At 39.3% G+C, this 21,095-nt stretch overlaps 2 protein-coding genes across 4 annotated transcripts in view; one reads left to right on the top strand and one right to left on the bottom strand.

Moving 5' to 3' along the window:
* Nucleotides 1–62: 62 nt before the first annotated feature.
* Nucleotides 63–4,380, bottom strand: zgc:172121 (uncharacterized protein LOC337599 homolog). 2 transcript variants are annotated; one of them, XM_031730564.2, is made up of 8 exons: nucleotides 4,098–4,380; nucleotides 2,223–2,290; nucleotides 1,991–2,148; nucleotides 1,809–1,912; nucleotides 985–1,167; nucleotides 697–902; nucleotides 445–524; nucleotides 63–365 (listed from the first exon to the last, which is right to left on the bottom strand). In XM_031730564.2, the coding sequence occupies exons 1-8, from the start codon at nucleotides 4,254–4,256 to the stop codon at nucleotides 301–303; spliced, it is 1,023 nt and encodes a 340-aa protein (XP_031586424.1). In that variant the 5' UTR covers nucleotides 4,257–4,380; the 3' UTR covers nucleotides 63–300. The 2 variants fall into 2 exon arrangements, with proteins under 2 accessions (XP_031586424.1, XP_031586426.1); XM_031730566.2 differs by having other exon boundaries at nucleotides 985–1,146.
* Nucleotides 4,381–4,664: 284 nt separating this feature from the next.
* The window catches only part of nme7 (NME/NM23 family member 7), a 22,637-nt gene continuing 6,206 nt past the window's right edge, over nucleotides 4,665–21,095 (top strand). Inside the window, exons 1-10 of one of the 2 annotated variants that reach the window (XM_031730537.2) lie at nucleotides 4,665–4,820; nucleotides 6,935–7,036; nucleotides 7,238–7,404; nucleotides 9,003–9,113; nucleotides 10,542–10,592; nucleotides 10,713–10,920; nucleotides 11,014–11,119; nucleotides 17,088–17,152; nucleotides 17,770–17,838; nucleotides 18,582–18,683. In XM_031730537.2, coding sequence (XP_031586397.1) covers nucleotides 4,818–4,820; nucleotides 6,935–7,036; nucleotides 7,238–7,404; nucleotides 9,003–9,113; nucleotides 10,542–10,592; nucleotides 10,713–10,920; nucleotides 11,014–11,119; nucleotides 17,088–17,152; nucleotides 17,770–17,838; nucleotides 18,582–18,683 — 984 coding nt within the window. In that variant the 5' untranslated portion in view covers nucleotides 4,665–4,817. The remainder of the gene's footprint in view (nucleotides 4,821–6,934; nucleotides 7,037–7,237; nucleotides 7,405–9,002; nucleotides 9,114–10,541; nucleotides 10,593–10,712; nucleotides 10,921–11,013; nucleotides 11,120–17,087; nucleotides 17,153–17,769; nucleotides 17,839–18,581; nucleotides 18,684–21,095) is intronic. The other variant, XM_039606471.1, reaches the window with a different exon arrangement.

The raw sequence follows: 21,095 nt of genomic DNA, 5'->3' as shown, positions 1-21,095 counted from the left end.
ATCATAATAATTTTAATTTGCTTAGTGGCATTTTTAAGCGACTTATTCACAACACGACTGAATCAGATTTTGTATAATTTATTCTCTCTCTTTGGAGTCTCCTCACGCTCTTATAGTGAACATAAGCCGTGCATAAACAAGAAGGCCCGCTCAGCCAGAGTGTGAGCACCAGCATCATGTCATCAATCACAGATTTGATTATAATTTGCACAAAGTCAGCAGTAACAGGTTTCTGCCTCTTTCAGCTTGTCTTGTTTTTGTAGGCAGCCAAGTTTTGGGGCCTCTGCAGAGGCTGGAGGTTCACCGTCCCTTTAACTGCCCCCTTAGCTCCGCTATGTGAGCAGGGTCGATACGACAACATCCTCCTGTAAGACAGAGAAGAGCTGCTCAGAGAAAATGCTGCAAAAAAGAAGACTGAGTGTAAGAGAAAGCAGCTGAGCTCACCTATCAGAGCAGCGCCCTGCTTCACCCACATGTGGCTCAGATCAGGCGTCCATGCTGATGGTTTTCCTGATGTTTGCCACCTTTGAATGAAAAAAAGATCCTTTACTGAATCCATAAAGATATTTAGCAGATTTTCTTTTTTCTCTGTAAGGAATCAAGTTTTTATGGTAGATTTATGTTGTATTTACCGAATGTAAACACGTTGATGTGAGGTGTTTAGACAGTCGTGTGTTAATTTAGCTTCAGACTCACCCCCGCTCAGTGTCCCACTCCTCTCCGCTGTTAGGGTACACCACCCAGCTCATGTCTGAGGTGTGCAGTGGTCCAGCAGAGTCCAGCAGCGGCTCCACCAGGTCTGGAGGACAGCAGTTGACTCCCACAGCGAGCAGCTGCGTGGATCTCCTGGCGACCCGCACGGCGTCAGCGAACAGGCTGCCGTCCGATATACACTTCTGGTCCTGATGGCGAGGTGAGTCATTGTGTGACTAACAACAAACTAATATGTATCTTTCACCATTGCTGTTCACCGGCAGTGATTACCTTACAGGAGAATGACAGCCAGGCTTTCGAGTTTGGAAACTCCCTCAGCAGCTCCACCACAGCCTCCGCCTCTTTGATGCTCGGGATTGTCTCAAAGGCGATGAGATCAGCTCCTGCAGCTGCTAAGCAGTCAATCTGAGGCCGGTGCCAAACTTTAAGCTCCTTCAAATAGATTAAAGACACCTGAGAACATTTATTCTCACCTGTCTCAGCAGTAAATGGATCTATAAACTTACTGAGAACAACATCAGAAGGATCAGGCAACATAAATAATCAAATCTGACCCCCTCAGATTCAGAATCGTGCAAAACGTTCCCTTCATACTGTGAATATTTTCAGTTTAAGGCACTCAAAGTACAATATAGGTAAAAAAGAAGACCTTTCATATGCTTTTACATGGTAATATGAGCTGAACGTTTACCCAGAATGCACGTTTTGAAATATTCTCCAGTGGATTATCCAAAAACATGTAAAACATCCAGGGTACCCATGCTGGTTTTTGTTCCCCTGCATCAGAGATGTTAAACTGCTGCAGTTTTGCTGCTAATTATTAGTTTACAAAGCTTAAATGTTGATCTCTGTTGTACTCAAAATGCTTTAACTTTTTTTGTAACTCTGAAAATAGCCATAGTATTAAGGTAAAAAGTGTCATAGTGTCATTAAATATACTGAAGTTATTGTTCCAAAAAAAGGAGGTACTTAATGATTTTTCATGGAACAAACCTAAAATATAAACAGAACCAGAACCGGAGATATAAACAACTATTCTGGGTAATCTTCTCAAAGCAGGCATAAAGTCCAGTACGTGGCTGAGGGGTACTTACTTCAACACTCATCTGCTCTGCGTAAGCTCCAGTGTACTCTGAGCCATCGTGCAGAAAGGCCCCGTACGGCCCCACAGAGCCTGCCACCAGGGGGCGTCTCTGCCCTTTACAGAGAAATAAAATGTGAGATTATATCACAGTTTACAGCCAGAGTCGACTCAGCTCACCGTAAGCTCTCCTACCTGACTCAAACCCCTTCACCGTCTCTTTGGCCAGGTGAACTCCGGACATCAGCAGCTCTCTGGCGCATTCAGCGCTCACCTCCAGGTGGCTGATGAATCCTGGGATACTTGCCTGGTATGTGGCTGTCGTGATGACATCAGCACCACTGAGCAGGAACCTGTTCACACACAGACACAGATTTAAGACTCTGAAACTAGAAAGTGTGTTTACCAACATTTTGCATGGACACACCTGTAATGAGCATCTCTTATTGCCTGAGGATCAGTGTGCAAAAGTCTGGCGCTCCACAGAGGGTCTCCCTGCATATGTAACACACACACACACACACATGAATTTCAGTCCAGATTCACAGAGCAATATGAATAAAACATGTTATAATTGATCTGTAAAGACCAGATAAAGATATTATTCACGTTTTTACATACTTTACATAAATAAAAACACACGTTTTGGTAACATTTATTGGATATTTTACTCATGTCCCTATAGATCATGTACTAGAAAGTAACATTACAGCATCTCAACCTTCAGAGTTATTATAGTTTTATATTTTCTAATTAATTTTTATTTGTATTTCATTTTGATGTTGTTTTGAAGTCCGTTCAGTTTTTTTGTTTTAAAATATTTACATTTTATTTCATTTTTATTAGTTTCGGTGTTTTAGTTTGAATCTTTTTAGTTTTTGTAATTATTATCTTTTACATTATAGGGAGGGAATGTGTCAAGAGGCCAGATTTGGGAAAATCTGTAAAGATATTACAATAAAAACATAAAAGCGGTGAAAATCAAGTGACTCACAGTCACAGACAGGCTGTGAGAACAGGGCCAGAGGATATATTCAGGTCATTTAACCATTTCTCTGAAAATAAATACAAAACCTTGCAGGTATTTTCTTCTGCAAAGATACAGAGTATACTCAGATCACTGATGGACCTTTGATGCTCAGGTTTGACTGACTCGCTAAAGTTCAGCAGGCTGTGATTCTAAGTAGGGAATAGCTGCAGTCTACCTCCCAGGTGAAGCATTGTGAGCAACTAACAAGTCCCAAGTTGCACAAGTTTCACCAGCACGTGTGAAAGGAAATGCAGGTGTGGTGACGACTGGAAGCTTCTGGGGTGGAGTGGACAGAGTTTTTCTAACTTCACAAACAGATGTGCCGTAGACAAAGAAACTTAATGAAAGAAGAAAAAAACTTCTGTTTTGTTTTGTGCACTTTTGAATCTCTTTAGGATTCAGTGGGTTGGACTTCTCAGGGCCACATATGCTCCCATCCAGGTGACGTCTTTTTCGGGGAAGGCCTTGCGTATTTCAGCAGGGGGATGGGAAACAGCATACTTCATCAAATCTGAGTCTGGGGGCTGAACTGCAGGCCTGTAGTCCAGACCTTTCATCAAGCAAAGCGTCTGGAGCATCATGAAACCAAAAACACAACAAAGCAGATTCAGGACTGCTGAGCAGCTAGAATCCTGTATCAGACCAGAACGGGATGACATTCCTCTCCTGATAAGTCCAGCAGCTGCTCTCCTCAGTTCCCAGACACATGGCCTCGTCCCACCCTTTTTTTATAGATATGTTACTGCCATCAACTTCAAAATAACCTTGTTGTTAATGTTTTTTTTCTTAAAATGGTACTCAGTTTTCTGTGTTCTATTTTGAAAAAGATATGGGCTTATGATTTGCAGTCATTTCACTGTGTTTTTATTTACATTTTACACACTGTTCTGTAGACTGTTGCTTTAATGCTTGTATTTAAATTTAACCCTAATAATCCTAACTTCAAATGTTATTTTATTTTATTGAACATTCTCTTTATTCAGAGTATTTGGCTACATGTTTTTATGTTTAAAACTTTAAATATACAGAAATTAAACACTAAACAGACTTTTCACATATTTAGTTTGTTGGGATCCGATAAGCCTGGCTAAGGTCTCTGAACCACAGCTTTAAAATTACTTGTATAAGTCAGTAACACAACTACAAAACAAATAGCACAGCCATGGAGACATGGATTGACTGAAAATAGACACAAAACATCTCCAGAGAGAAATTAAATTAGTCTAATCAATAGAAAATGGTGACCTGTTGCAGGTTGTTTTTATGATTTACCTGCAGTTTGGCTCCATGCGCTTCCAGATCAGTTGCCAGTCCACCATCTAGGATCAATGGCCCTTCATCATTAACCAGCTGTGTGAGAAGAGCAGAGGAGCCCATGGAGCAACACTTTATTAAAAAATTTACTGGAGAATTCTTTGCACTGCTTTTCATAAGAAGATCATGCAGTCAAGTTATTAACGCTGCCTGCTCTGAAATAACACCCCCGGGCAGCTTAATTATTCACACAGATGAGAGTGAAGCGCAACATCAGATCCTTCATTTTTCACTATGTTGTTCTTCCGGGTAACAGTGCAATGAAAAGGTGCGTTTATGGCCGCTGAAAACTGAACTTCTTCGCAGCATCAGCAGACCGCCACTAGGTGTCCTCATATACAATAAATGCACAGTGTATTTCACCAGAACCCGACTCTTGCCTCGCTCCTTTACTTTAAAAACCACCACTGGAGCAAGACAGCGCAGCTTTTCTTTTGTACTGCTTTATAATTATCATGTATACAGTTTAATTAATGATATCCATCCAATGATTTATGACTAATATATTACATTTTAAGGTCTGTATAAAAACAAATAACAAAAACTGTGCTGAAAGGTCAGACTTCCCATGAACACGTGAATGCACCTCTGCAGTTACTATAGAAACGAAGTACGGCTAATGTTTGCTAGCTGACAACAGTGCGCTGTCACACAGAGTTTACAGGGATGTTTTAAAAGATGGTGAGTAAAGGTTCCCTCCTGTCATCAAACCGGGGGGCGTGAGGGCTTCGGTGAAGGTAAAAACTTCCGTTAGAGCCTGAAACAGGTTGCTGTTTGCTACCGTTAGCATAATAAACACAAGTTAGCCGAGTAGTTCTAAACATCAGTGCTTCAGGCTAACGGGTTAGCCGTTAGCTCCTTTAAAAATATCATTTATGGCTTATACACAGTTTAACTACAGATACTACAGGTAGCTGTGTGGTTAACGTCTAACGGTGAACATTAGCTGTGATTAAATTAGCTAAAGGTGTAGCTGAGCAGGTGCTTTTAATGCTGGTAAACCTGGCATCAAACATGTTTCTGCTCAAAGAGTTTCTATCCATTCAGCTGGTGCCCATGTTTTCCGTTTATTCTATTAACTAGGCTGAGTGGAGGAGATGGTCTGAGCTTTTAGTTGTGAGAGACATCCTCATCTTTCACATGGTGCGTTAGACGACTGATTAATGCTAAACTGCAGACTGGTTAATCAATCAATCAAATTACATTTGTGTAGCACCTGTAGGAGGTGGGTCCAGATACTTTACAGAAAACAAAATGCAATGAAACATAATATGAGAGGAAGAAAATTATGAGCATGTTAAAAATAATTGAAAACATAAAACATTACAAAGTAAATAGCCTGAAGTGCAATAAGAATGTTGGTATTTTAAGAGCTAATCAAAGAAATAGGAGATATAGAGTGGCTTAAAAGAGGGGGAGGAGGGCAGTCATTTACTATGAAAAAATAACCCATTTTGAATTCTTCTTAATTAATCAGACTAACAGCACCAAAACACTGTTACTGATTTATTTGTCCTTGAAGAAATTGTATTCATTCATCCTACTTTTTATTGCCTCTGTGCCTTTCCAGTGGTGCCATCCCACATTGAAGGAGCACTGCTTTGAATATACAGACTCAGAAAAGTAATAGTAGATTTAGCACTGATGTTTTGCTTGTTCGGGATAAGACCCGGATCATCGCCAGGCTTCATGAAGCAGTGGTGCAAAAGATAGGGAGCGTTTTCTTTGCAAAACCAATTGGATTAATGATGAGCAGTAGACCAGGAAACACCTTCAGCAAATCATCCTTTAAACATGATAACACTGGCCTGGTGGTGATTAGGACAATCACTGCAGCGAAATAGTCTGTGAAATCACTTCCTGTGTCTTCCTAACTGCTTAATCTTGATAGGAAACGTCATGAGGAAGATAAGGAGTGTGGAAACACGAACTTCAATGTCCTGAAGATGGATGAATGCAATGATTTGCAAATCTCATGAGCCCATATTTTATTCGCTGTAGAACACCCCAAAAATGATCTTCTTTGTGGTATTTTTGGTTTTGTGATGCTCCAAATGTTTTCGTTTGGTGAAAGGTCTGATCTGCAGGAAGTGACCTGCAAACCAAATCCAGGCTTGTGTTGCTCAGTGGCAACAGCGCTAACCGATCGTTATCCGTGTTTACTGAATTGTTTTTGGTTGACAAGGTGAACTGAATAAAGTCTGCTACTAGTCAGGTGAGCATACCTGATCATATTGAGTCATAACATTTCTGTGCTTAATAATAACAGAAGCCTTTGGTTTGTAAAAAGCCAGATTCTGTAAATATTGACCACCTTATGTACTGCATTCATTTTCTGTTAATAAACACATTTGTGGAAATGTACCAAAATGTAAAAATAAACCTGAGCTGTGTGGATTCATGCCTCCTAGTTTACATCTGTGAGGTTTGCATATTCACCTGAACATTGGCCTGTGGTTTCAGGCGACATGGTGACCTTTTAAAAGCTCAGTATGTTTTATTTGTTGGCACAAATTCAGGGTTTTCCTGGCTCAAACTGGGCCTTTGGGGTTGAAAAAACACACATGATTTGTCCTCATAAGTGAGTTAGTTTCAGTTTTTTTGAAATAAATTGTCAATTTTGTGTTATTTTTGATCATTTTATAATGAGAAATGTCTAATATGCTGGAGGAAATTAATCATGTGGGTGAAAAAAGAATCAGTTGATTTTCTTTTGGCTTTTTTGGGGTTGCCAGAAATTCTCCTTTGCAGAAAGAAGCTTAATATCGAAGTTATATTTATTTATTTATTTTCAGGAGGACCGGTTTGCCTTTCTTACAGAGTGGTATGACCCCACCTCCGCCCTCCTGCGGCGTTATCAACTGTTTTACTACCCCAGAGATGGCTCAGTAGAAATGGTACGCTTTTACTCCAGTGCTTACTTTTTGTCTCTCTTTTTTCTGCCTGAAGGTGTGTTTATGAATGTTCTTTTTTAATCCAGAATATGAATACCTTGTAGGGGAAATTGTAAATAGCTTATTTGTTTTAATTAACTCTATATTGATGAAAATTTCAGATTTTTTTTTTTAGCATTTCTGAAAAATATACCTGTTTTACAGTTTGATGTAAAGAACCAGCGGATATTTCTGAGAAGGACCAGATACGATGACATCCATCAGGAGGACTTATTTATTGGGAATCGAGTGAACGTGTTCTCACGACAGCTACATCTGATCGATTACGGGGATCAGTACACAGCAAACAAACTCGGCAGTAAAAAAGAAAGGTATGATCATTCATCTAACTTGCATTTGGGGGTGTGTCTACCCATGTAGACATGATTGATCTATTTGGAAAGTTATGGCCTTAAAAATAAATCCTTTAACTGTAACCTACTGAGAGACATTAAAAACACCCACGTAGAGATTACAGCAAAGCTGTTGGCACTTGAATGTTGAAATTAGTGATTTTTATAAACATTGACAAGCTGTGTAGCCACAGAATCAAAAGTATATGGAAAGACTAAATCCAGGTGTGCAAACCCTGTAAAGACTTACCCATGAAAACTGGGAGCTGTATAACAAAGTACTGAATTAAAGGCTTGAATGCTTTTATAAGTGAGAGTTTCCAGTGCTGGGTTATGAATGACTTTATTGATATTGGGTGGATAAAGATTATCTATTTAAAACGAAATCTATAATGTAGTATAGTATACAGTAAGGGACGGTGAATGCTCTGAAGTGACTGTAAATCAATAAAGATCAGTAGAGAAGTAACAGGAGCACTACAAAGATACGGGACACTGTGAAGATGGACATCGATAAGTGGAGAAAATATGGCACAACAGTGACATCACCAGCAACTGGATAGTTGAAAAATGATCAATGCTGAAGAGGAGGAAGGAGAAAACTGGTCGGGGAGGACACCAACAGACCTGCAGGAACATTAAACAAGCTGCAGGAATTTCTGACAGGAACTTTCTGTGCACCACAGGTGACAACATTAACTGTGTTTTTCATATGTCTGAGGCTGGAAAATAAGCCTATTATTAAAAAAATATATATATAACAACATCCAAACCCAGCAAAACTTTACATCGGCATAGGTCAAATCTCCCAAAGGCATGTGTTTTGGTCTGATGAGAACAAGATTGAACTTTATGCCCATAATTCCATAAACTACTCTGCCCATGACCACAGAATACCATCCCCATGGTGAAGCACGGTGGGGGCGGCATAATGCTTTGGGGCATCTATAGGTGGAACTGCAGCCTCAGTCAAGGTGACCAGTTTTAAATACCAGTCAGTTAGCAGTTAGCTATCAACAACCCCTCTGAGGTCGGATTAAAGGTTTGGAATGACCCAGAGCCCAGATCTGAATCCAGCTGGAGGTCTGTGAGAGGACCTGAAGAGGGCTGTGCAGAGAAGGCGCCCTCACATTTTGACAAATTTGGAGCTCCTTTGTGAGGAAAAGTGGGCCAGTATTGGAGGTCTAAATGTGCTGCAATGATTCCAACTTAAAAAGGTTGAATGCTGTAATTTAGTGATGATTTTAAAAAATCTGTTAGTTTGAGGGTGTGGATGTTTATTCTACCAGGTTATTCTACCAAAGTTTTCACTTTTTGTTTACCCCTTAAAAGATGTATTTATTTATTTATTCATTTGACAGGCTGAAGGTCACATCAAAGATGGAAAAAGTCAAATTATTTATCTTGAATATCACAAAAACCTGGTACTATAACTGTGTAGACTTTTTGTATCCACTGTACCTACATTACTGTGTTTGTGTCCTGAGTATGATGTTGATGTGCAGCCTTCTGTTGGCTGTGATATCTGCTGTCCAATCACATCTCTTATTTTCCCTCTCCTCTCCCTGTGTCTCCAGAACGCTTGCTTTGATAAAGCCAGACGTAGTCACCAAGATCGGAGATATCCTTGAGCTGATCTACTCCTCCAACCTGATAGTGACCAAAGCCAAGATGACAAAGCTCACGTGGTAAAGTCACAGCCTCTCTGCTAAACGTCCAAAAATAATAATACTAATAATCTCACTGTGGGAAAGTATCAAACAAGCTGTGGGAGAGGGAAACACGGGCTGTTTGGTGCCAGTGTCCTTGTATAAACAGACGGATGGCTCTCCGTTCTCACACACATTAGGAACATATGGCGAGCCAAGAGGCAAACAAGGTCTGCTTTTAATTAAACACTAGCAATTTTATCAGGTGGATCACCTCACAACATCAGCCCAGTCTCATCCTGATCTGATCTTTCTGTGTTTAATTTGAAAGTACAGTTTGAAGTATAATGCTTGCTAAGTTGAGTGAACTTTGAGTTCAGGGGTTATACAACAAAGACATTGAACATATCTGGGATTTCTGTGATGGCTCAACAAGTAACATTCACATTAACAGTCATATCACAATGGTGGTATCAACTTTCTCTTTATGTTCAAGGCTCTGAGAATGCTCACATAAAATGGGTGGTCTTTGACTCATCTGTTCACTCTTCTGCGTAAAATTAACCTTTTTTTTTAATTGATTTGATTTAGGTGGCCATAAATAGTCCTGGTATATGAGAGCATTTTATACAGTTAACTTAAAAGAATAACCTTATCTGATTTTGTATTTGTACATGTTTTATACCTGGGGTTTATGTACAGCATTTTGTCTGTGCATTTGTCTGTAACCTGCTGTTTCTGCATCTAAACAGCCTTCTGCTTTTAAATTTGTGGAATCAGATCATCAAATCCAGTGATATCCCCTTTTTATGACATATCTCAAAAACACAAAAACACAGATCCAAGAGTGGAAAAACTGTGTGAGCATTTACAGCAGTCTGCAGTCCTTTGAGCCCTTATGGCTTAAAAAGGGCTCAAAGGGGCTTTTGGCCTCATTATTAGAAACTTTGACCATGTTTGACATGAACATCCACTGTAGGCTCAAGGTTTGAATTTACTGCCATCTTTGACATCGCCTGTAATAAAATTCAGAAGTTTTACATTTTATTTTGCTTTCCAGAAGTAGCAGAACTTATAACTGGGTCAATTATTTGCATATTTTAAGCAAAATGTACTGTAAGAAAACACTTCTGAGTAGTAACATTTTTCTCTAATTGGTACCACTTTATTAATCATAATTCTTATCACCTACACATATGAAATTGTGGAATTTTTATGTCTAGCCTTGGTGGAATGATGGGGGGGAAGAGTGCCTACCATTTACTTCCCAAAATCCGAGGACATGAAATTAATGTTGATGTTAAAATGTCACTTTATTTAAGTAGTGTGATTGTAGAATGAGTTTATTACCGCAGATAAAAAGCTGTGAGATAAGAAGACTGATGACCTCTATGAATGTCTCTGTCAGTAAACAGACTCATTTTGCTGCTCATTTACTCATTGTTTTATGGGTTTCTTGCATTGCAGGAGCCAAGCAGCTGACTTTTACGCTGAACATCAAGGCAAGCCGTTCTTTAAGTGAGTGCCTCGGTGAATGATGCCTCAAATTTCAGTAGAAAAGATATCTGATAGCAAAAAAATATTATTCAAAGTAATCCTAACACTAAATTTAAACAAACACGTTGCTCCATTTCGCAGTAACCTAGTGCAGTTTATGTCCTCGGGGCCGGTGGTTGCCATGGAGCTGATGGGTGATGAGGCCATGTCTATCTGGAGGGGGCTCTTGGGAACTTCAGACCCTGCTGTGGCACGGAGGGAGGCGCCACAGAGCGTCCGTGCCCAATTTGGAACAGATGGCATCAAAAATGTCGGGCATGGCTCCGACTCACCCGCTGCAGCAGCAAGAGTGAGGATGTTACTCTGTGACCTCCAGACTTTATTCATCCTCACATGTGCCCTGGTAGCCCAGACGTGATCAAAGTGTTTTTATTCTTGTTAGGAAACTGAATTTTTCTTCCCTTCCACGATTGGGCACGGTCCCTCTAACACAGCCGTCTTTACCGACTGCACATGCTGCATCATCAAACCCCACGCCATATCCGAAGGTAAGGAGAACACAGTTACAAACAGTAGCTGCACCTGAAGGTGATCCAAATCACACACCACAGCAAAATTTCAGCAGACTGAATTGGATACAAGCAGTTAGCCACACATTCAGCAGCTGAATAGAAACAAGTCACAAAAAAAATCCATGAATTTGGTTAGATATGGCAGACTTCTTAAAAATAGTTGATGGTTCTTTTCCCACCAACTGTTTAGTTTCTCTCTGTTAGAAAATTATAAGTTTAAGTCTTTTTTTGCTGGGGGCATTTTTTCAGCCTTTATTTGACGGGGCAATAGAGAAAGCCCAAGTTGGGATAGCACACTGGAAACAGTCCGTTTTGCTTTTCTTTTATTCAGGGTTTCCCTCACATAGAGCTCAGGTATAATGTGTGACATTTATTTATTTATTTCATTTTATTTTATCATTTGAGAATTTACTGTTGGGCAATCCTTGTTCAGCTCTTCCTGTTTCCCTACCAGTAGGTTGAGGTAGAACAAGTCATCCACTAACTGGAAGGTTGCTAGCTTAATCCCTGTATCTGGTTCAGGTGCCATTTTGCCGGGTTCACTGAGGCTGCAGAACAGAACAAAAACTTCTGTCGCAAACTCCAGTTAAACATGGTGGAATTGGAGTCCATCCATTGGATGAGAAAGTCAGTGAAGACAGACTTAACATTTTCTCTGTCATTTATTGTCACCACGTTCTGTTTATATAAAGTGTGAAGTATTTAGGAAAGCATGTGTGCCCCCTATCATGCGCCTCCTACCCAACCTACAGCTTTGTTTTTTTTGAGGGTTTGTTTAGTTTGTGCTCTGGCTCCTCCTCATACCTTACCTCCAATCACTCTTACAAAAAAGACAAAGAGGTCTGAAGCTTTTGGTTCTGGTGAAATCTTTTAAAAGGTTTCTCTGTGAGGGAGTGCCTTTTTAGCTAGTTTGACATGATGTTGACACATGTAGCTTTCGCAGTGGTTTTCTTTCTTATTGTCTTTAATTGGTGGGTCGTCTGCACTGGTCTTCACTTTTGGTTCCCTCAACACAATTAACTGATTCCTATCTTATTAACCTTCTCACTGATAGTCGGGACCTTTCATGTTTCATAATTCCCTCTGCCTTACAGCTGCACGGACAGACTGTTGATTCTCTTTTGAAGGATTTTTATAAATACTAACAATGAAGTTGTTATTTTTTGAGAAGTTGAAATAATATATAGTTGTCACAAAGTCCCGCAGCATTCCTGAGTTTTCAACCTCGATGAACACAGTTTGGAAACCACTGATCTAAATAATCAGTTTTACCATAAATACTCGCACATGAGTACTGTTGGTTGACACTCATTCCATGCATGACTGTTATTGTGTTTGTGTCACAAGGAGGCACTGCGTGGTTACCACATTTGGATTTGGATTTTTCCAAATCCCTGCCCTGATCCCTTTTCACAGAGCATGCCTCTGGAGCTCTGACCTGTGAAATCTGAAATTCTCTGGATAAGAGCTGAAGTATGCACACACAGAGTTGTTGATTGAGGAGAGACCTGGGCTCGTTGTCCTGGAGCGCTGTGCATTAGAGTAAACAAGCTCACTGGGGTCCCTCATGAATTAATTCAATTTATTCCTCATTTAGCCTCAAGTGTTTGTCCTCAGTGGTCATTTGTTTAGTATCAGATTGGACCGGGCTCCCTGTTATTGCTGTTAATGCAAGTAACTAATAATGACATTCCTTTCAGCCTTAGTTATAACAAAGTCCTTCTAGAAACAAGTCCTGCCATTAGACAGCCGTGTTGACAGTTATTTCAGGCTAAACTGAGCACCTTTCTGAAAGAGAAATTCAACCCAAATCTGATAAAACAAATCGTAAAATGTTTCTGGAACAGCAAAAATAATACCATTAACCAAGGATAGTGTTAGTTCAGGCACCGCAGAGCTCTCCCACACTGTGAGCAGATCTGCTGATCTCAGTGCCGGTCCACATCAGCTGATACCTTTCTATAAATCTGACTGGCTAACGTTGTGTGTTGCGTGTTATTTAAGGTGCTTTAATTTGTAATCAGTAAGTACTGCAACTGCAAACTGCTTTGCAACCCACCTCCACCCCAGCTCTTCCTTTAATGCTGTATCTGACTTAATCAGTGTCTTATCTGCTGTCATTGATGGTCTGTTCTGTGCTGCTGCTTTCTCTAGAAGTCCTGGGACAAAGTCTTAGTTTTATTTTTCCAAAGTAGTAGTAAGTATACCTTACACTTCCTGTTGTGGACCAGACTGAAATTGCATTCTGTTAAGGCACAGGTTAACCACCTGTGGCATGGGGCTGTTTGACCAGCTCGTGGCCTTTCCAGTGATGGCATTTCTAAAATTCACAGTTAGGCTTCCACCTGCAAAGTCTTGCAAACACATTTTTCCTGCTGTCGGTACTTTTTACATTAATGGAAAAACAGAAAGAGATGCATGGAGACTGTAAAATTGATTTCAAGTGCAGATAAGATGTTAAACTCAGCAAAATGGTATAAAACAGTAAGGGTGAGTTGAGGAACAAGGAAACTGAGACAGACTGAACCTGGGTGCAACAAAGTATATTTTTCTCGAGTTAACAACTGGAGTGCTTGTTACTGTGATCACAGTCAAAAACGTCAGTAAGAGTCCTTGATCTTTTTAACAAGCTGAAACATGAAGAAAAGCATCTTTTCAGGGACTAGTTTGTTATCTTTATTTACCCAGTACTATTAAAAAAAGAAAGAAAGAAAATTGGATTCCTGTTTTTTTCCACAGGTCAGTAAAACTCTGATGTTGTGGCCTAGAGGGTTGGTGAGGGGAACGTAATGTTTCTGGTTACACTCTGGTTAAGAGATGTTTTATTCCATAGTGCAGACCATTCTCCTTGGGGGACATTTTTAAAATGGCATCCTAGTAATATGTGTGTGTTTGTGCGTGTGTGTGTGCCAACACCCTGCTGAATTGCATGCTGCTCTCTTGAGTGACTTCCTGCCACACCTAAAGGGAATGGTGCCATTGTTAATGTTACGTCTGCAGTTACACCTGTGGTCTCCCTGCTGTGACTTGTTCAAATGTTGTGAAACATGCGTGAGAGGGAACTCGTGAAATGGGGAAAAAAAAAAAAACTTGCATAACTTGCACTCAGGCTTTCTTTGGTTTCTTTAGGGTTTCGTTGAGCAACTGTTAATCTCACAATCTGCTGCCGCAGTAAATGACCTCAGATGTGAAGTATGTGCGAATGAAGACTTGTGGCTTATGGTGGAGCTGCTCATTTAGTGCTGACTGTACACATTGATGCTGTTGTAATTAAGTCCACTTTAATTATTTTAAAAAGCTCTCCCCTGTGTTATACTCTTATTTATTTATTGTTTGGGTAAAAAAAAGAAGGGTTAGGGTTAACCCTGGTACCTCTGCTCTGTTATTTAGGCTGTTTTCACTCTGTTTAGCTTTCAAGAACTTTTTGTTTTATGTTGTTACAGTACAGACTGTATATCTTTGTGCAAGATCCTCCTTAAATAATCTCACAAAGTCCAACCACAAATTTCTTTGTGCTCATTGTGGTCTGGTGGCTTAGCAGGTATTTGCTGACATAATGCTGGAAAAGCTGTGCTGTAGGCACAATAACCTGAGAGATTTTTTTTTTTTTTTTTTTGCTCATTTGTTTTCTGATATTTAAAGAGACATTCACTTCAAAATCAGGTCTGCATTTGTTGAAGTCAAATCATTTTTTGTAGCAACAGATATTAAACAGTTATGTAGAGCTGATGGAGTAAGATAGTCATAAAGCAGTGAAATGCATTAAAAAGAATGGGGAAAAATTGCTGGACAAGTACACTGTATCTAAATATGTATATCAGTATATTTATTGATATATTGATATACACTCTGTACAGTGCTTTCCAAGTTTGTTAGATCCTCTGTCATAAAAAAAGGAAAACATACAAATTTTAGGAATGTGTTGGAAACTTACCTGGTTACCTCATTACCTCATTACTAGCCGGGACACTGGAAGTGTTTGAGAAGTCAGATATTAATCAAGTATAACAGTGAACCCTGAAAAGTTAGTTTTCGGTTCTGGATTGCGATAAATAACTGTAATTTGGCTAGGGCTATCAACGTTAACACGTCATCACGATTAACATGATTAAAATTTTTAACACAAATAACCCATCTAATTCCTGAAATGTCTCTGTCAATGCATTTCGGGCAGTTTGTCCAAAGTCTGTCCATTCTGCGCTCCAGATGGGTTAATTGCATTAAACATTTTAATCGTGATGACGCGTTAACGCAGATGCGTTAACACATTAACGTTGACAGCCCTAAATTTGGCATCTTAATCAAAAAATAATAATGCTTCTTATTGCTTTTTTTTCTTCTTTCCTGTTAGTCAGTAAATTTGAAAATTCATGGGTAATAGCAATAATTATATAATAAGATCAGGTGCAGAGGCCTGAACAGAGATGAGAGAGAGAGAGAGAGAGAGAGAATTATTAAAATGTTTTTGTTTATATGTTTTGTTTGTGTCTTCCTGTGAAATGTAACTTTAGTCGACTTCAGCTTATATAGTTTTGGTTTTTAAGTGTCTTCAGTACCTTTCCTTTGCAATTTCATGAATTCATTTTGATCTTCTGACAGTTTACTTGATTCTGCATAAACAATTTGATTTTTCAGATTAAATTCTTTCCAACTAACAATGAGATATGAAACTAGTTCAGGGTCAGAAATGGGTTATAAAATAAAGAATAATAGTAAGTAATTTTGAACACCAAGGTTTAGTGCTGTTAGTTCAGCGTCCTTTTAAAATGTAAATATTTCTTGGAAATTTTTAATTTTGAGATTAAAAAAAATCTGATTCAAAATAATTTTACAACTCCAAAATACATTTTTAATAGAAAATCACAAAGAATTTTATCCTATAGCATCATCCGTAAGGATAATTGAATTTGGCCTGTAAGTGCATATTGCCCTTTGAATTATTTGTGTTAAATTTTAAAAATGCAACTTTTAAAGTTATATGCCACCCCCCCCCTTTTTTAAAATTAATGCTTAAAATAATTAAGAATTTTATTAAACTGAATTTAGAAAATTGTTCATCCGTCCATGTTTTGCTGCTGCAGCTGAGACCAAACTGAGATCATCAGTGCCCAAACAGCTCCGATCCCTCGGGGATCACTTAAAAGGCTAATTGACGTGACAGCTACATTTGAAGGACTCAGCCAATCACATCAGTGATGAAGGAAGTGGTGACTCAGACATGGCTGGAACAGAGAAGCTACTGTTGCCAGGCACCCAGAATACGATCTCCTAGCAACAGCACCAGCTGCTGAGAGCGTGTGCCGATGTTGAACCGGCTGCTGCCTGGGGAGGGCACAGAGGACGCGGTAGCTGCTTCCTTCCCTCACAACTGGACTGAAGGAGATTCATCGATGCCAAAAGTGCAAGTCATGAATCCACACGGTGGCGTTTAGAGTTAATGGAAAGTCCGGTCTGACGAGCACACAGACGACATTTTATCAGGAAGTCAGACTGAGATTATGGGACTGGCGCCCTCATTCAGTTATGTGTCTGCGTCAGTCTGACCTTCACTGTCACTGCAGCTCTGCCAGATTTTACAGTAATAGATGGCTGCAATGAGACGTGCACCTTTTTCTAAATAGTAGGCTGTCACGAAGAAAATCATTTTTCCTCTAACGGGATGCTCATAACACAATCTCGATGCAAAGGAGAAACTGAGGTCACTGCAAAATAAACTAACACTCGTGTATGGACAGAAGCTTTATGATGGCTTCACTGCACGTTTACTGACAATAACTCCTAACTTCAGAATATTAATCAGTTAATCATGACTGCTGAGGCTGTTTGTTTTGGATCTCACTCCAGGTTTTATTGCCCCACTATACACTTCACTTATCAGCCTGGGTAAACTTGACAGAAAGATTATAAAAGATTGCAGATATGAACTGTTCTGATATATCCACAGGTCTGGCTGGGAAGATCCTGAACTCCATATCTGCAGCTGGATTTGAGATCTCAGCTCTTCAGATGGTAAATCTTCTTCCACTGGTCCTCATGCAAATTAGTGGTAATGGTAGATGTTCATATGAAATATACCACAGTTTAAAGTAATAAGGCCTGTGCACAGATACTTTGTCAATAAAGATGGGGATAGAAAGCATTCTTAAAGAAGCTAAAACTGGTTGTTTCAGACAATCTGAACTGTGAATCATGCAGAGCTATTCTAGAAGAGCCTAAGTCATAAAAATATGGGCCTGGAAATGAAAATAACAGGTCCCAGTTAAATGGAAAAAAAATTCCAGGAAACAAGATTTTCTGCTAAAATCCTTGATCTGAATTTGCAATCAAATAGATGCGATGTTAAACACAAGCAGAGAGGGGACATTCTTACCAAGCGGCTGCACTGAGCAAAATTATACAGGTGTTTTCCCAGGAATACTTGGCTACGCCATCCCAAGTCAGACACAGAGTCAGAAAGTAACAGAAGATAAGCACAGAGCATCCTAACTGAGTGAAGTCTGTCCATTTGATTAAAGCCAAATTTTTCTTGTCTGTATCCTTTTATTTTTCATCTGTCATTCCTGGAGTGTTATCTCCATTTTGTAATTTCCTGCTTGTTTTTCATGTCTAATAATTTTTCCTCGCAGTTCAACATGGACCAGGTGAACGCCGAAGAGTTCTATGAAGTCTACAACGGCATCGTCACAGAGTATCCTGTGAGTATAAACACTGCCTTGTTGTGCCCTCACAGGAAGCCCTGCTCTGCCTCTCGCTACTTTTGATGACACCAAAACAAATTCTGTGCGATAAGGAAGTCATAAGTTCCTCAGAGAGTAACAAGACCAGCAGCCAGCAGCCCATATTTGAAGCTCAGTTTTTGATTGTTGCCATAATGAGTATGTAAACTGATCTAAGTAAAAAAAAAAAACCAAACACACATTTTATGATAATCATTATTAATAAACAAATTGAATGTTGAACTTGAGTAAATATTTATTTTTACTGAAAGTATATTAGTAATGCATACAGATGATTAGTAATCTTAGTTGTTTACATCATTAGTCTGTGTAAAATGAACTGATAGGAGCTGATAGGAGACATTATGTAATAATGGCGCCAATGGCGTCAGATACTGCTGTTTAGTCAGAGATACGTCTTTAGTGTCAGCCTTGTGATGCATGTGTGGCAGCAAAAATGAAACGATTCTCATGGTCCATATCAAACGTGCAGTCACTGGAGTGTTTTTGGACACCTGATAATATTCACCCACAGCAGCAAGCATAAGGAGGATGAGTGCGACCAATATCTGGAATCAAATTATAGAAACATATTTTCTAAACTTATCAGGAAGTCCTATGTTTATAAATATAATATAATAATATAAGTACACAGTTTCACTCCAAAATAATAGCACCGGGTGGGTGCTATTATGGGTTTTAACTCCGCTTGGTTCCTGCAGAACATGGTGACCGAGCTGTGCTCTGGACCCTGCATGGCCCTGGAGATTCATGGCACAGACGCACCAAAGACCTTCAGGGAGTTCTGTGGCCCTGCTGATCCGGTGAGTGTTTCCTGTTTAAATTCTGCAGGAGCAGCCTGTTCAACAAGTGAAATGTCAAAATGTTCATCAATATTCTCTGCAAACGATTATCCATCCATCAGCCTGTCTTTAAAAGGGAGTTTTCCAAATGTCCTCTTCACAAAAAAATGAAGTGATTATACAACATGTAACACACGCATGCACCTAGCTTAAAGTAATCCAGCAGCCCAGCGATAAATCCTCCTTTTATGAAAGGTCTTAAGTTGTTCAGTATTACACGGTAAGTATCTCGTCTTAAGAGATAACATTTCTCTGCTGCTGCTTAACTTTTTATTGTCCTGAGTAGATCCAGTTTAGACAATTATATTCGCGCTCCTCCCCCCTTCTTTGTGGAGCCTTACATACCTGTTTGCGAAGCTAAATCTTCTGCACCTTCTTCTTATTCACCTCCTTTGGGAAACATCTGCTGAGAAGTAATTAAAGCTGGCAGCTGGACAGCAGTGAAGGAGAAGCCTGATATTTCTAATTTAGACTGAGCTCACTATTTGGTTTTTGGCTTCGACTGGTTCGATGCTGCTTACGGGAAAAATAATACACAGCTCAGTTCTGAAGGTAGAGTTTTTTGGGGTTTTTTTTTTTTTTTTTTTTTTTTTTAAAGCTTTTGTTTGTTGTCAGACTAGGCAGATAAAATAAATTTGAGTGTGTGTGCGTGCGTGTTAATGAAGCCTGAGCTGCGTGACTGTGCTGGTGTGTGATGTGAAATCTGATGATCTGACGCTCTGCTCGGTTACCATAACAGTGACAGACTCCACACCTGCACCCGCTACAGGTGCAGCAGCTGCTGACAACTCAGCTGTGATTCTTCTTAAAATATCAAACACTCAACTTGTTTTTCACTTGTAATCAGCTCTGCTGAAGATTTAAGGCTAAGTTAATTAACTAATGCATTCAAGGTCACATGACTCTACGCCGCTGCTCATTGATGCCAAAATAAAGACGTGTTTTTCCACTGCTCAGTCTATAACATATTATTCTAAATAGAATACAGGTCTAGCGCACAGGTGTCTGTCCAGATTTGGTACTTATTGATTTTTTTTGTCCCAGCATTTTTGAACCCTCATAACTTGAAAAGCACAGGAGGATGTCCACATGAAATTTTCAGGCTGAAAAAACACGTTTAAGTTCTGTTACCAAAATTCAGTCTGTCACCAGGTTTGAGGATCAGTATGAAGGGGTATACCATAATTTGAGTAAACTGCAGCAGTTTAATGTTGGTGACGCAGAGGAAAATAAACGAGCACTGGTACTCTGATCTGTTTTCGATTATTCATTAGTACATTAGTACTTTCTGGGTAAACTTTCAAGGTTTATACTGACTCACAATGTGGGACAGATGAAAGGTCACCTTTTTAACCTGCATTTAAGCACCAGGTTCCTGTACCTGTGATTCCTTCTAGGTGAAAATCATTTTCTAGTATAGTAATATTTTAACACTTCATATAATTGCTGTTAAAGGTCATGAGGATATATTCTGTATTTATGAAATGATGAGGATTCTACAATTTCAGCCCATTACTCATTAAATGTTCATAGGGTGAAGGAAAACTTTCCATCGATCCGGTAAAAATATTCAAGTTATTGAAGAATCAGTTGGCTACTGCAAACCTTTCAGATTTGTCTGACTTATATGGAATAACCCACACAGAAGAAGAAATGTGTTTAGATTAATGGGGAAATTATTTCATTGACCCTAAAAAAGATTAATAGTTATTGTAGTTAACAAAAAACTAAAAGTAGGAATGAAAACAAAACAAACACAAAATTTACAAACTAACGAAAATACAATAAAAAATAAAATCCACATTAAAAACTAAACATTTCCAAACTGAAATGAGTAAATGCAATCTAAGATCTAACTTAGTTGAAAAGTAACTATAAAGCTAATAAATATAATGCATAACTTTTGCAGCTGTGGTTCTGATTAGTCTGAGGAGACTGTTCACTGAGCTGCTGTCATTTCTTTTTAGCCCTCTTGCCCCATACAGGACTCTAACCGCTTTGATTGCTTCAGAGTTTTCTGACTAACTGGGAGGTCAAACAGTTTAATCACCACATGGCCTCACTCTCACCTCGTTATAATCTGACAAATCACCTAAACATCAGCACTCCTACTCTTCAGAAGAGTTCACCTCTGTGATCCATCAGATTAGTCACATAAGGGCAGAGGTCTCTGAGAAGAAACTCAGGGCTGGATGATTAGCTGGATTTTAATTTCAGTTACAATTTTGGCTTCTGCAGCTTCTGAAGAACAAGAAAACACGTTAAACGATTTGACTTTCCTGCCATTTTTGTGTTGTGATATAAATCAAGTGCACCCTTTTTGTTTCCAGACTCACTCAGTGTTTAGTTCAGCTTAAGCCAAGATGGCCTTCT

Source organism: Oreochromis aureus, linkage group 23 (assembly GCF_013358895.1).
Source record: "Oreochromis aureus strain Israel breed Guangdong linkage group 23, ZZ_aureus, whole genome shotgun sequence".
NCBI lineage: Eukaryota > Metazoa > Chordata > Actinopteri > Cichliformes > Cichlidae > Oreochromis > Oreochromis aureus.
Note: the sequence above shows the minus strand (reverse complement) of the source record. Positions and strands in the feature narration are given on the sequence as shown.

What these genes read in the sequence shown, in the direction of transcription:
- zgc:172121 (XM_031730564.2), bottom strand. Translation starts at nt 4,256, where the DNA reads ATGAAAAGCAGTGCAAAGAATTCTCCAGTAAATTTTTTAATAAAGTGT. An exon ending in GGTGAAGGGGTTTGAGTCAG is followed by an intron (nt 1,913 to 1,990) that starts GTAGGAGAGCTT and finishes TTCTCTGTAAAG; the next exon opens with GGCAGAGACGCCCCCTGGTG. An exon ending in CAGAGCAGATGAGTGTTGAA is followed by an intron (nt 1,168 to 1,808) that starts GTAAGTACCCCT and finishes AAATGTTCTCAG; the next exon opens with GTGTCTTTAATCTATTTGAA.